This window comes from Oncorhynchus clarkii, chromosome 21, assembly GCF_045791955.1.
Source record: "Oncorhynchus clarkii lewisi isolate Uvic-CL-2024 chromosome 21, UVic_Ocla_1.0, whole genome shotgun sequence".
Taxonomy (NCBI): Eukaryota; Metazoa; Chordata; class Actinopteri; order Salmoniformes; family Salmonidae; genus Oncorhynchus; species Oncorhynchus clarkii.
The window spans coordinates 36,427,056-36,441,836 of NC_092167.1; the positions used below are offsets into that span (position 1 = coordinate 36,427,056).

General features: G+C 40.5%; 1 protein-coding gene across 2 annotated transcripts in view; it reads right to left on the reverse strand.

The window, feature by feature from the left end:
* The window catches only part of LOC139378979 (adhesion G protein-coupled receptor L3-like), a 300,766-nt gene that overhangs the window by 139,060 nt on the left and 146,925 nt on the right, over positions 1 to 14,781 (reverse strand). For both annotated transcript variants that reach the window (XM_071121642.1, XM_071121641.1), the window contains exon 6: positions 1,883 to 2,683. In XM_071121642.1, the coding sequence (XP_070977743.1) occupies positions 1,883 to 2,683 (801 nt within the window). The remainder of the gene's footprint in view (positions 1 to 1,882; positions 2,684 to 14,781) is intronic.

Below are 14,781 nucleotides of genomic sequence, written 5' to 3' on the forward strand. Positions count from 1 at the left end.
TAATTATTATGTATATATATATTTTTTTTTTTAACTTGAAACACTTATTTTTCTTAAAACTGCATTGTTGGTTAAGGGCTTGTAAGTAAGCATTTCACTGTAAAGTCTACTACACCTGTTGTATTCAGCATTTCACTGTAAGGTCTACTACACCTGTTGTATTCAGCATTTCACTGTAAAGTCTAATACACCTGTTGTATTCAGCATTTCACTGTAAGGTCTACTACACCTGTTGTATTCAGCATTTCACTGTAAGGTCTACTACACCTGTTGTATTCAGCATTTCACTGTAAGGTCTACTACACCTGTTGTATTCAGCATTTCACTGTAAAGTCTAATACACCTGTTGTATTCAGCATTTCACTGTAAGGTCTACTACACCTGTTGTATTCAGCATTTCACTGTAAGGTCTACTACACCTGTTGTATTCAGCATTTCACTGTAAAGTCTACTACACCTGTTGTATTCAGCATTTCACTGTAAGGTCTACTACACCTGTTGTATTCAGCATTTCACTGTAAGGTCTACTACACCTGTTGTATTCAGCATTTCACTGTAAGGTCTACTACACCTGTTGTATTCAGCATTTCACTGTAAGGTCTACTACACCTGTTGTATTCAGCATTTCACTGTAAGGTCTACTACACCTGTTGTATTCAGCATTTCACTGTAAAGTCTAATACACCTGTTGTATTCAGCATTTCACTGTAAGGTCTACTACACCTGTTGTATTCAGCATTTCACTGTAAGGTCTACTACACCTGTTGTATTCGACACGTGACAAATAAAATGTTATTTGATTTGATTTCCACCAGTGAGGATGGTAAAGACACCACAGCCAAATAACATGTGACACTTCAGACCAGGCTGTTAATGAGCCAGCGCAAAGAATTACCTTGGCATGTCAAAACAATTTTGGGTAGGCTTGTTGACTACTTTTAAAGAAGGAGCATCGGAGAGAAGAATTTAGACTTTTTCTTAAAAAGAGTTATGGCAAGTTTAATGAGAGCAGTCATCTGTCTTTACAAAGGTGACAGGTACCGTAAGAGAGAGAGAGACAGACAAACATTGAGAACAGACTAAAAAGGTAAACAAACAACTCTCTCTATTAACCTTCTGTCAGAATGATATAGAAAGTAATGTCATATCTAATAAACAGCAGAAACTAGGGATAACAGCTACCCAGAAATACAATCCCCGTGAGAAAAAAATAACTAACCAATCACGTGTCCGCGAACAAATTATTTTGCAAATCCTATTTTTCTCACAGTTCAAATGTCTTGTAAAACAACAATGTGACTGCAGTTATTAAATTTTCCCACAGCTAGTATGTGGTTTGCTTGTTTTTTTCTCTCATTCGAGGGGTTTAATTAAATGGCAAAAGGAGGACGACACATTGAGGTGTCATATTCCATAGCTAATTATCACCAACCCATAAACTTGCAATACTGCTAACGTGTAACAATACACATACTTCCACTTCATTTACTCTGCTCTTTACTCTCCAATTAATAAAGCCCACCAATCATAATGTCAAACAAGCTAGGAACATGACAACTGACACTCATATGCCATGAGTATGAAAGTGAAGCCATTTGTATTCAATTACACTTATCGCAACACTGAAATGTGCTAAAATGGACACATTCTGAACAGTGTTTCTCTGACTTAGAGTAAAGACCTTTGAGAAAATGTTAACAAACCATATGTCTTCTATCCACACACTGTAGCCTCAACAACCTCCTTTTCTCTTCTCCTGACATCAAAACGACTGCAAGCACTAATAACGTCTACCAAAGATACCAACATCTCTCTGAATTACCAACAAGCTAGTGAAAGACATGAAACAGAAAAGCGAAAAAATAAGAATATGTGGGCCTACCTGGTCTACCGTCCAAGGCACCAAAGTCCAGCGAGTACTTGACCACGTGGTAATTGTTCCACACGTACAGGAGGTTGTCCCGCGGGTTGTAATCCACGGCAGCAATGTACTGGTACGAGTTGGGGAAGGGGATGTCCAGGAAGCCATCTTTACTCAGCTCCGTGTTGTAGATATAGTCAATCTTGTTCCCTGTTGCCTCGTTGTCGTCGTCTTCATATACCGACTTCACCACGTAGAGAATCCCGCAGATCATGAAGGAGTTGGAGGCTGAGCGCTTGTCATAGGCGGTGTCCCAGGTTCCTTCCACGCGGAGGGTGTAGGGGTTGAGCTGGCTGATGACGATGCGCCCGTTGTTTTGCTCCGTGGCGTAGATGACCCACAGGCCGTTCTCGTCTACAGCGAGATCGATGTCCGACTTGCCGCCCCAGCGGTACGGCGAGGTGTCATGGTAGTTGGCGTTGGCGATGATGGCCTCGCCGCTCTTGATGCGCGTGCGCAGGTCAAACTTGACGATGTTGCGCGTGCGCTCCTTGTTGAAGAACAGAGCGCCGTCGTATACTACAAAGCCTGTGCCGTCGACACGGTGCGGTAGTTTGTATGTGGTCGTGGGTCGCCCGGCGATGAAGTCCTCTTTGGAGGAGTACTCGGTCAGCGTGTCCGTGCGGTATGGTGTCCAGGGCATGTAGTAGATCTTGTCGGAGGCCTGGAGGGGGTCTTTACACCAGGCACCGGATTGGTGGTCCGACTCAAAGAGGTGTTCGCTCTGGTACACCCCTCGCAGCAAGCCGGGGCACAGGAATACTGAGGAGCCAAAATGGAGGAAAGACAATGCAGAGAGTTACTTTGGCATGAATGGGACATCAGTATTGGACTACTGCAACTAGAAGGACAAAGAAGGAAATCACCTCGACTTAAATGATCAAGACATTAACAAAGTTTACAATGCGTTAGCTTCAATACCTTGTATTGCTTTATGAATGTTCAATAACAAATAGAACAGAGAAAATACAGTGAGCTCCAAAAGTATTGGGGCAGTGACACATTTGTTGTTGGTTTTGGCTATGTACTCCAGCACTTTGGATTTGAAATGATAAAATGACTATTAGGTTAAAGTGCAGACTGTCATCGGCAAGTAGCCTAGTGGTTAGAGCTTTGGGCCAGTAATCGAAAGTTTGCTAAATCGAATCTCTGAGCTAACAAGGTAAGAATCTGTCGTTCAGCGCCTGAACAAGGCAGTTAACCCACTGTTCCTAGGCCGTCATTGTAAATAACAATTTGTTCTTAACTGACTTGCCTAGTTAAATTAAGGTTAAATATATATATTTTCTTAATAAAATAACATTTGAGGGATTCATCCATATCGGGTAAACCATTACAGCAACTCTTGTACATAGTCCCTTCATTTTAGGGGACCAAAAGTCTTGGGACAAATGTATTTATTTATTAGTCAAAAGTTTAGTATTTAGTTCCATGTTCCTAGTACGCAATAATTACATCAAGCTTGTGACTCTACAAACTTGTTGGATGCATTTGCTGTTTGTTTTGGTTGCGTTTCATATCATTTTGTGCCCATTAGAAGCAAATGCTAAATATTGTATTGTGTCATTTTGGAGTCACTTGTCTTGTAAATAAGACTGTTTTCTAAACACTACTACATTAATGTGGATGCTACCATGGTTACGGATATGAATGAATGGTGAATGATACTTATGCCACTGATTCAAATTCACAATTCATTCAGGATTATCCGCACTCATGGTAGCATCCACATTAATGTAGACATAAGTAGAAACATATTCTATTCTTATTCACACTACATTATTTACCATTCATTTCTATTGGGCACAAAATGATCTGAAACACAACCAAAACAGAAAATCCATCCAACAAGATTGTGAAGTCACAAGCTTGATGTAGTCATGCATGCTATGAATATGGGACCAACTACTTCAGTTTTACAACTTTAATACACAAGTTAATGTTTCCCAATGTCTTTAGTCCCCTAAAATTGGGGTGATTATGTAAAAAAAAAAGTGCTGTAAAATCCTCAAATTAAAGCTTCACTTTAACCTGAGTCATTTTATCATTTAAAATCACAGCCAAAGTCCAGAGCCAAAACAACAACATTTTGGCACTATCCCAATACATGGAGCTCACTGTAGCTGTCAATGTTGATTAAATACATAAAAAACTAAGTTTGAGGCTAATATAATTTTGCAACATGTACTGTATATGTACATACACACACAATGATTTCTCATTACACCAGCTATCCACATAATTACAAAAGGGCATGTAATTAGTGCCAAAATCAATGTAGTACAAAAAGCAATACATTCCATCCACTTATTGCATCCATCCCATCTCCTCCGAGCTATCAGTGGTTAAGGAATAACATTAATATGGACGTCTAATACAACAACAAAACAGTAAAAGATTTTGATAAATAGTGCAAGCATAATTATTGGCAGCTGGGGCCCGGGAACACAACCATGACAATCAATATTAATACATGAGAATATTTTTTTCATTACTTCGGACGCTGGAGATATCTTCGATCTGTGACATTATGATTTAAAATGCATCTGCGTTCTAAACTAATTATACCCTAACTGGTTTGTACTCAAATCTCATGAAGCGATGCAGCGTATGAGTCGATATTGTGCATCCCTTGCCGAAGGTGATTCTGTTTCAAGATCGATTCATCCTGGACCGCCATCTTGGCCATCTTGATAAAAAAGATTACATTTGAATTTAAATCCTACTCATGCGAATGTAATACACGGAGCACGTAATTTATTCGGACTACAACAAAACACAGGTTTATCTAAAGGGGAGCAATGACAGTGTCTCTTGAATTTATATTTTTTAGAGTGTTGAAGATGTACTTATTCTCTCTAAAACCCTCTAATACCATTTATATGATAACATATATAATCGTATTCCATTTAACATGCAACAAAAACACAGATACTGTTAAAAGTAGAGATAAGGTTTGAAATAGGTCTATACTTTTAAAAAGAGTGATTTGACCATAGCATGTGATACTGATTCTAAGAGCAGCGCTGGTGTCAAGCGCTAGACGAAAGCAACAAAGCATTAAGATAACCAACTTGGGTGGAAGTGGTTAGCCTAAGATTCAGGGTGCGGTACACGAACAATAACAAAAACAGAACGTGTGCGAAAGCTTCTATGATTCTGACGGGCGAGGAAGCGGACACAGTCGGTGACAGGTTCTTCCCGGGGATTTGGGCGGAGGTGAAAGCAGTGGGCTCGGAGAAGAAAAACAAGCCTTACTCCTCTGTAACCTCTTAAGATTAAACATGTTATCTACTTGCATGTGAATAATATATGGTGGTTCCAGCTGTCGACAGCACGCCTCCCTTGGCACGCATCTAGACAAGCACAAAAACGCTAAGAGGGTCTCTACGGTTTAAGAAGGCTTTCGAAATCTAATGTGCCCGGTCGGTATTCCTCTAATGACAGGACAGAAACTGGGCTGGTTGCATCCCATATCACACACTGATCCAAATGTAAGCTCTGGTTGAAAGTAATGCACTATATAGGGAGGAGGATGTCATTTGGGACGTACGTAGAGCTTTTGAGGAGGCCGTTAGAAATGGATCCCAACACCCCAGACAAGGAGGTAAGTGACAGTGAAGGTTATTAGAAAGGAAACAAGGAATTAACAAGTGGCGGCGAGAGAAAACACGACTTAACAATAATAATTGGTGATAATTACAAGCGTTCATTGGTCAGATATGCTCCTCTTTTCTTCAATTACCGACATTTGCATCATCTAGCTATTTAGCGGGAACTCTACTGTGAACAACTGCAAATGACTGATTCAGTGGTTAAACTAGGGTACTACATAGCATAGCTGGTAGACAGCAGTTGAAACCACAGAGATCTTATGAAGCCTATATGATCCTATATGTATACTGAACAAAAATATAAACGCAACATGCATCAATTTCTACGATTTTACTGAGTTACAGTTCATATAATGAAACCCATCAATTGAGATAAATTCATTAGGGCCTTGTATATGGATTTCACATGACTGGGCAGGGGTGCAGACATGGGTGGGCTTGGGAGGGCATAGGCCCAACCACTTGAGAGACAGATGTGGAGGTCCTAGGCTGGCGTGGTTACATGTGGTCTGCGTTTGTGAGTCCGGTTCGACGTACTGCCAAATTCTCTAAAACAATGATGGAGGCAGCATATGGTAGAGAAATTAACATTACATTTTCTCGCAACAGCTCTGGTGGACATTCCTGCAGTCAGCATGCCAATTGCACGCTCCCTAAAAACTTTTTGAGACATCTGTGGCATTGTGTTGTGTGACAAAACAGCACATTTTAGAGTGGCTGTTTAATTGTCCCCAGCACAAGGTGCACCTGTGTAATGACCATGCTGTTTAATCAGCTTCTTGGTATGCCACACTTGTTAGGTGGATGGAATATCTTGGCAAAAGAGAAATGCTCACAAACAGGAATGTAAACACATTTGTGAAAAATAAGCTTTTTGTGCGTATGGAACACTTCTGGGATAATTTATTTCAGTCTATGGTTAAAACATAACCTGGTCTCAGAGCATTTCATTTTATTCTGTATGGAAATCCGAGGCACTCCATTTACTATGATATGTTACGTATGGTATGTATTAATTTGTGGATGTCCATAACCCATTTCATATGATATGTTATGAATTACAAGTCTTATATGTTTTTGCAAAACGCACAATATGTTACGAATTTGCTAAACGTGTGATATATTACGAAATCGAGATAGCTCGCTAACGTTAGCTAAGCTAGGGGTTAGGGTTACGTTTAGGAGTTCGGTTAAAGGGTTAAGTTTAGGGTTAGGGGAAGAGTTAGTTAAAAGGGTTATGGTTAGGGGAAGGGTTAGCTAACATGCTAAATTGTTTTAAAACAGATATAAAGTAGTAAGCAGTTGAACAGTTGCTAATTAGCTAAAATGCTAAAGTTGTCTGTGATGCGATTTGAACTCGCAACCAGCCTACTTTCAATAGTTTTTGCCTTAAGTAACCATTGGTTTTATGTAACCATACCAAATATAACATATCATACTAAATTGAGTGTCTCGGATTTACGTACTCTACCGGTCCAAAATGTTAAAACATTCTAATCTTTTTCTTTATTTTTACTATTTTCTACATTGTAGAATAATAGTGAAGACATCAAAACTATGAAATAACACATATGGAATCATGTAGTAACCAAAAAAAAGTGTTAAACAAATCAAAATATATTTTATATTTGAGATTCTTCAAAGTAGCCACCCTTTGCCTTGATGACAGCTTGGCACACTCTTGGCATTCTCTCAACTATCTTCACCTGGAATGCTTTCTCAACAGTATTGAAGGAGTTTCCACACATGCTGAGCACTTGTTGACTGCTTTTCCTTCACTCTGCGGTCCGACTCATCCAAAACCATCTCAATTTGGTTGAGGTCGGGGGATTGTGGAGGCCCGGTCATCTGATGCAGCACTCCTTCACTCTCCTTCTTGGTAAAATAGCCCTTACACCCTTACACAGCCTGGAGGTTTGTTGTGTCATTGTCCTGTTGAAAAACAAATGACATGCCACTAAGCCCAAATCAGATGTGATGGTGTATTGCTGCTGAATGCTGTGGTAGCCCGTTGGTTGAGTGTGCCTTGAATTCTAAATCACAGACAGTGTCACCAGTAAAGCACCCCCACACCATAACACCTACTCCTCCATGCTTTACGGTGGGAAATACACATGCAGAGATCATCCATTCATGCACACCGCGCCTCACAAATACATAGTGGTTGGAACCAAAAATCATCAATTTAGAATCCAGACCAAAGCACATAACTTCCACTTCCAATGGTCTAATTTCCATTGATCGTGTTTCTCTGCCAAAGCATGTCTCTTCTTATTGGTGTCCTTTAGTTGTGGTTTCTTTGAAGCAATTTGACCATGAAGGACTCCTCTGAGTAGTTGGGGTCTTCCATTCCTGTGGCGGTCCTCATGAGAGCCTGTTTCATCATAGCACTTGATGGTTTTTGCAACTGCACTTTCAAAGTTCTTGAAATTTTCTGGATTGACTGACCTTCATGTCTTAATGTAATGATGGACTGTAATTTCTCTTTGCTTATTTCAGCTGTTCTTGCCATAATATGAACTTGGTCTTTTACCAAATAGGACAATCTTCTATATACCCCCTACCTACCTTGTCAAAACACAACTGATTGCTCAAACGCATTAAAATAAATTCCACAAATTAACATTTTACAAGGCACACCTGTTCATTGAAATGCATTCCAGGAGGCATCCTCATGAAGCTGGTTGAGAGAATTCCAAGAGTGTGCAAAGCAAAGGCGAAGGGTGGCAATTTGAAGAATGTCAAATACATTTTGATTTGTTTCCACACTTTCCACACTTTTTTGGACACTACATGATTCCATATGTGTCATTTCATAGTTTTCAGGTCTTCACTATTATTCTACAATGTAGAAAATAGTAAAAAATAAAGAAAAAACCTTGAATGAGTAGATGTTCTAAAACTTTTAACTGGTAGTATACATACTAATATGAAATGCTCTGAGGCCAGGTTGTGAAAAGGTTATAGCTCAACATAACATTTTAGCCAAAGACATTTTATGCGAGTGTCAAAATGTTGATGTGGATATTGGTTCTATCGGTGCGCCCTGAACTTAAACATGACTTGATTTCTCAAGGGCCAGGGCCAAAACATAAAAACAACAACTACTTCCACCAAACCGGGGCTCGGGCTCAGGTACAGTAGTAGATTATCATGTACTATCATGTACTATCAAATATATTAACGTATGGGTGTCTTAGTACATTCTGCCATATTGACTGGGAGTCACTGAAGGTTACAGCATGTTAGGCCTATAATCTGAAATTCTGACAGTTTATTGAGCGAGGCTATTGATTGGTGTCCACACATCTGGTTTTTAATATGCTGCAGCTGAGTAACATGAACAGAATAACTTTCAATTACCTCGGAAATAGAATGTTCTGGATATATAAAGATAGTGAATGAAAGATATGGAGTGGGGTGCATGTGAAGTGTATTACGGTAGAAAGATACCATAGTAAAACGGATGCCTAAGGGACATTTTGACAATGTAAATGCAGTGATATTGTCAAAACCGAACAATTCTAAACATTAAAATGTGACTTGTATCTGTACTATTGAAAAAATCTTTGCTTGGCATGAACTTCATAGAATTTCATCATAGGTTCTGTATTCTACAAGTTTCCTTACAAGTGTTGGCAGTGTTTTAGTCTAGATTGATTGACACTAGCGCCTTTTACATAAAAAAAATAAAAAAAATGGAAGCCACAATTTCCATCACCAATGATATTACTTGATGTTGGACCCCACCTTTTTTATGAGAAAGAACATTACAGACATGGTTATCACTACCAGTAGACAGATTAAATTAGCAGACATGAGAAGGTCATTAAAAAGCAGATGGATAACACAAGAGAAAAGCTGCTATGGCAACCCCCATCACCAAGCAAAGCATGAATCCCAGTGAACTCTAGGTGAAATAAAGGAGTGGGCATTTAGTTACCTTTTTGTTCCACTTCTATTTTAGGCATGAGGAGAGAAAAGAAGAGAGAGAGATACAGAATAGATTAATGATGCGATAATTGGCAAGTTTACCTCAGCAGGTCAAACACATTGGAACAATAGCACAGTGGATCATGAGGTTAGTCAGTAGCAGAGTAGTTGTGACCAAACATTCAATAACAAATCTCCGGGAAGGAAATGTGTCACTCGTCACACACAGCCTGTGGGAGAAAAGTGAGATTAAGTAATATCTTTAGAAGTGTGAACACGGCTTTGAAGCAATGAGAACTCCAAGTTGGAGGGAGGGAGGGAGAGAGAGAGAAAGAAAAAAAACGCTAAATGACTTGTCCAGAAGTTAACTCCAGAGGCGTTCATTAAAAACGGCAGAACATACGGTTGCATTCCATGTAGACTCCTTCAGTCTGGCTGAACGCTCGTTCAGGAGTCACACGAGAGGGAACACGAGTGCATCATGTGCAGATTGGAAGAACAAAAACACATTTTCTTTAAATTGATAACTGGTGATTTATCACCTGTGGGTTGATAAGGCTATAACAATTAACAGCATATGGCCACCTACATTATAGTGCTAGCAAGAGAGAAGGGACGCAAATGAAACCATTTGTTCATATGGCAAATTCCCTTTGCAGATGCGAAACTGTCGACAACCATCACGAGTAATTGTTGAATCAATCATAACGACAGCAAACAACTGCAAACCTGTGCCTATCTATGCTAGGGAAGCCAGACAGACAGACCAACAATGTCTATGTTTTTGTATGATTCACTTGTGTTAGGTATGGATTCATGCTTCTATTCAACCTCCTCATTGTATACACTAATTGTATGGTCTTCTGGTGAGGAGTGGCGGGACTTTAACGTAGTGGCATGTAGCCCTGTTCGCCAGCCGTGCGTGTCAAAGCCTGTCCAGTGAGACTAAGTGTAATATTACTGTACAGTTTGAATTTGAACTTTATTCAATAATCATTGTTGTAGATGCCTCTAGTCAGTGTATGCTGGAATAGAAGGGTCTGTTTGCTGGTCTAAGACGAGCAAGCAAGTCTAAATGTAATAAAAATACCGTATGTAGCTAAATGATTGCAGCAATTGTTGCACTTAAAAACGACATGATTAACTAGACATGTATTTGCTGTCCCTGTGGTCTGTGCTTCAAAGTTTCCACGAGGTAAAGATCTTGGATCAGCTTCTCCTCCCCCAATTCTAACTTTAAACATTAGTGAGTGTAATAAGGGACTGTGGTGGAAAATGAGCCGGCTGGCTAAAACCGACATTTTCCCAAAATGTTGATTAACGTGCACCGTTTCTGTAAAAATAAAAGTAAAAGCAACTTCACCCTACACCCTCTTAGGCCTCACTTCCCCCTATCTGAGATATCTACTGCTGCCCTCATCCTCCACATACAACACCCGTTCTGCCAGTCACAATCTGCTAAAGGTCCCCAATGCGCACACATCCCTGGTTCGCTCGTCTTTTCAGTTCGCTGCAGCTAGCGACTGGAACGAGCTGCAACAAAACACTCAAACTGGACAGTTTTTTCAATCTCTTCATTCAAAGACTCAATCATTAATACTATTACTGACAGTTGTGGCTGCTTTGTGTGATGTATTCTTGTCTCTACTTTCTTGCCCTTTGTGCTGTTGTCTGTGCCCAACAATTTTTGTACCCTGTTTTGTGCTGCTTCCATGTTGTGTTGCTACCATGTTGTGTTTTCATGTGTTGCTGCCATGCTATGTTGTTGTCTTAAGTCTTTCTTTATGTAGTGTTGTGGTGTGGTGTCTCTCTTGTCGTGATGTGTGTTTTGTCCTATATTTTTATTTAATTTATTTTTAATCCCAGCCCCGATCCCCGCAGGAGGCCTTTTGGTAGGCCGTCACTGTAAATAAGAATTTGTTCTTAACTGACCTGCCTAGTTAAATAAAGGTTAAATAAATCAACTAAAATAAATACTCCATAAGGTTCTAGTCTATAAGGGGCTGGTTCCCTGGTGGGGTTAACGGCAGGACAGGCATCTGCCCCCATGGGACTGCTCCCCTCCCCTAATGCTAGATCTAATAAAAACAAATTAACCCCAGTTAGCAGGGCAGTTCCTCTTCAAAACTGAGGGGAAGAGAGAGAGGGGGCGGGGCACAGAGTGAGGGAAATGAAAGGGGGAGAGATGAGAGTGAGGCACAGAGAGAGTCAGAAATAAATTAATAAAAACAGAGAGAGGGAAGGAGAGGAAGAGAGTGAAGCACAGAAAGAAAGAAAGTGAGTCAAAACTGGATATTGAGGAAGAGAGAAAGGCACAGAGATACATTGAAGAACAAGAACAAAAGGGGAAGAGAGAGGGGGAGGCGTGATTGAGAGAGAAGATTCCATTCTGTTTTCAAAAAGACTCATACTGTGCCTGACCACGCACCGTTGATATGGCAACTCAATATATTCTGATCCCTTGTTGTTTCGTCTTGATCTTCACGAAGCGTTAGGAATGATCAATTCAGCCATATTTCAGCTACAGTATATCAATGATGACCACAGCTTGAAACTGGGAATGGACGAGCAAACAGAACACAAACACAGCGTGTTTGAGGGAATCAGTCGGAGCAAAGGCGAGAACTCATCTTGATTATTGAGGGCTTGTTTCCCCAGATGTTTCAGCATGCTCAACAGAGAACCTCCATCGAAAATGAGTAGTTTGGGGTGCAAGTTGATTTCCAGATCAGTGATTCTGTGCAGTCTGACAGCAATGTAGTTGATCTCAAACAATTATCATTTAACAGCACACATTACGAACTGAATCTAGGTAAACAGACAATGTCAACCTCTCACATTAAACTCTAATCTTCCACCAGACCATTAGCAACCACACAACATAAAGGCAGGGTGTTACTGTATTTGTTTGAGTGATCGCTAGCGGTTGCGAGGTAGGGTAACGGTCTATAACAAAGCCCATTAGCGCTTTAAGAGATGGCGGGATGGCGAAGCGACGGGCGACCAAGTAGCAGCGGGACACGCCGGGGATCCTCGTCGCAATACGCAGCCACGTCCGTGGATACGCGTTACCCATGTTTCCTGTCATCGCTCGTCAGGACGGAATCTTCTGTGTACGTCCCCAAGGTCAAACATGAAATCTCTCGGGCTGTTTGAGATTATTTATCCAGCGGCAGCGTGGTTGGGATACTAGCGACGTAGCCGGAATATCTAAGTTCAGTGGCACTAAGATAAAAGAATGGAATGAAGGAGGGAATATGGAGAGACGGGAGAATTGATTCATATGAAAAGGCGCCTACCCCATTGTGACCTTAATACGATTTTGCTCATGGTTGTCATCGAGTCATTAAAATGCACTCTACTCTCTCTTCCTCCCGCTCTCCCTTCCCCTCTCCAAGATAAGTGCAGAGGGAAAGAAACAGAAGACAATGTAAAACAGAGTGTGCTAAGTGGACTGGCACAGCCAAGCGATCTTCTCAAAGCAGAATGGTTTATGGATATATCCTCTCCAAATCAGACTGATATGCCATGGATAGCAACGCATTTAGACAGTTCAGAGAGAGTATCATACAGAAATGTCACTTCAACAACTTTTAGCAGTACATTTATCTTGGTCAAAAAGAGGACTAACCCCTATGAACCCTACTAGCGTTGGATCGACAACAGCTTCGACGTAGAACAGGAGCAGAAGTCTTCAGCGATACAACGTATGACCTTCCGGCACAGGGGAGTGAATGTAAAATGGCTTCCAGGCCAAACACAGCCTCTGCTGCACTAGAGTAGATATATTCATTGTCTATTTTCATATTTGGCCAAGGGCACAAACAGCAAGGTCTTTCCTGCTATCTGCTGAAGCAGAGGTCGTATACAATTATCCCAGAAATAGATTCCTAGTTGTTATTCCTGTAAATATATATGGTGGACAAAGTGTCATGTGTTGATGGCTGTGATGGAGAAGATGGTGACAAAGGTGACGATACCTTTCGTTTCATTCTAATGTGTAAGATCATCATCTACCACCGACTATGATGTCTAATATTCAACACAGCTGTAACTGCACTGCCATGTGTTGGCAGCAGATAGGAATTCAACACCAAGTAATTCACCATGCAAAACGCAGACCCATCAAAAGGGCACATGGTCTCAAGTGAATCTAATTGGTCAAGCTGCCCTATCAAATCAAATAAGCCGCTTGGACACCCTATGCATTTTTATTAGGAAAATGACGTTAATATCTTAAAAGAGAATGTCGCTTTTTATGTAGAGGCATTTAGTGATTTCCATCAATATGGACAACCTTAATGCTATATGACATTGCAAATTAACACCGCGTATTCATTTAATGTTGAGTCATGCCCCCTCCGTCCTAAATAATAATAATACAATTTATTCGTAACACGTTTTTCAAAATCCCCCAAAAAGTATCACAGAAAAATATTAATCAATGAGTATTTAGAGCACCTACTCATTCAAGGGTTTTTCTTTATTTTTACTATATTTTCTACAATGTAGAATAATAGTGAAGACATCAAAAATACGAAATAACAAAAAGTGTGAATAAAAAAAATTGAAATATATTTTATATTTGAGATTCTTCAAATAGCCACCCTTTACCTTGATGACAGCTTGGCATTCTTGCAACCAGCTTCATGAGGAATGCTTTTACAACAGTCTTGAAGGAGTTCTCACATATGCACTTGTTGGCTGCTTTTCCTTCAATCTGTGGTCCGACTCATTCCAAACCATCTAAATTTGGTTGAGGTCGGGGATTGTGGAGGCCAGGTCATCTGATGCAGCACTCCATCACTATCCTTCTTGGTATCCTTCTTACACAGCCTGGAGGTGTGTTGGGTCATTGTCCTGTTGAGAAACAAATGATAGTCCCACTAAGCCCAAACCAGATGGGGTGGTGTATTGCTGCAGAATGCTGTGGTAGCCACGCTGGTTAAGTGTCCTAAATAAATCACAGACAGTGTCACCAGCAAAGCAACCCAACACCTCCTCCTCCATGCTTTACGGTGGGAAATACACATGCAGAGATCATCAGTTCACCCACACCACGTCGCACAAGGACACGGCAGTTGGAACCAAAAATCTCCAATTTGGACTCTAGACCAAAGGACAAATTTCCACTGGTCTAATGTCCATTGCTCGTGTTTCTTGGCCCAAGCAAGTCTCTTCTTATTATTGGAGTCCTATGGTAATGTTTTCTTTGCAGCAATTCTACCATGAAGGCCTGATTCACACAGTCTCCTCTGAACAGTTGATGTTGAGATGTGTCGGTTACTTGAACTCTGAAGCATTTCTTTGGGC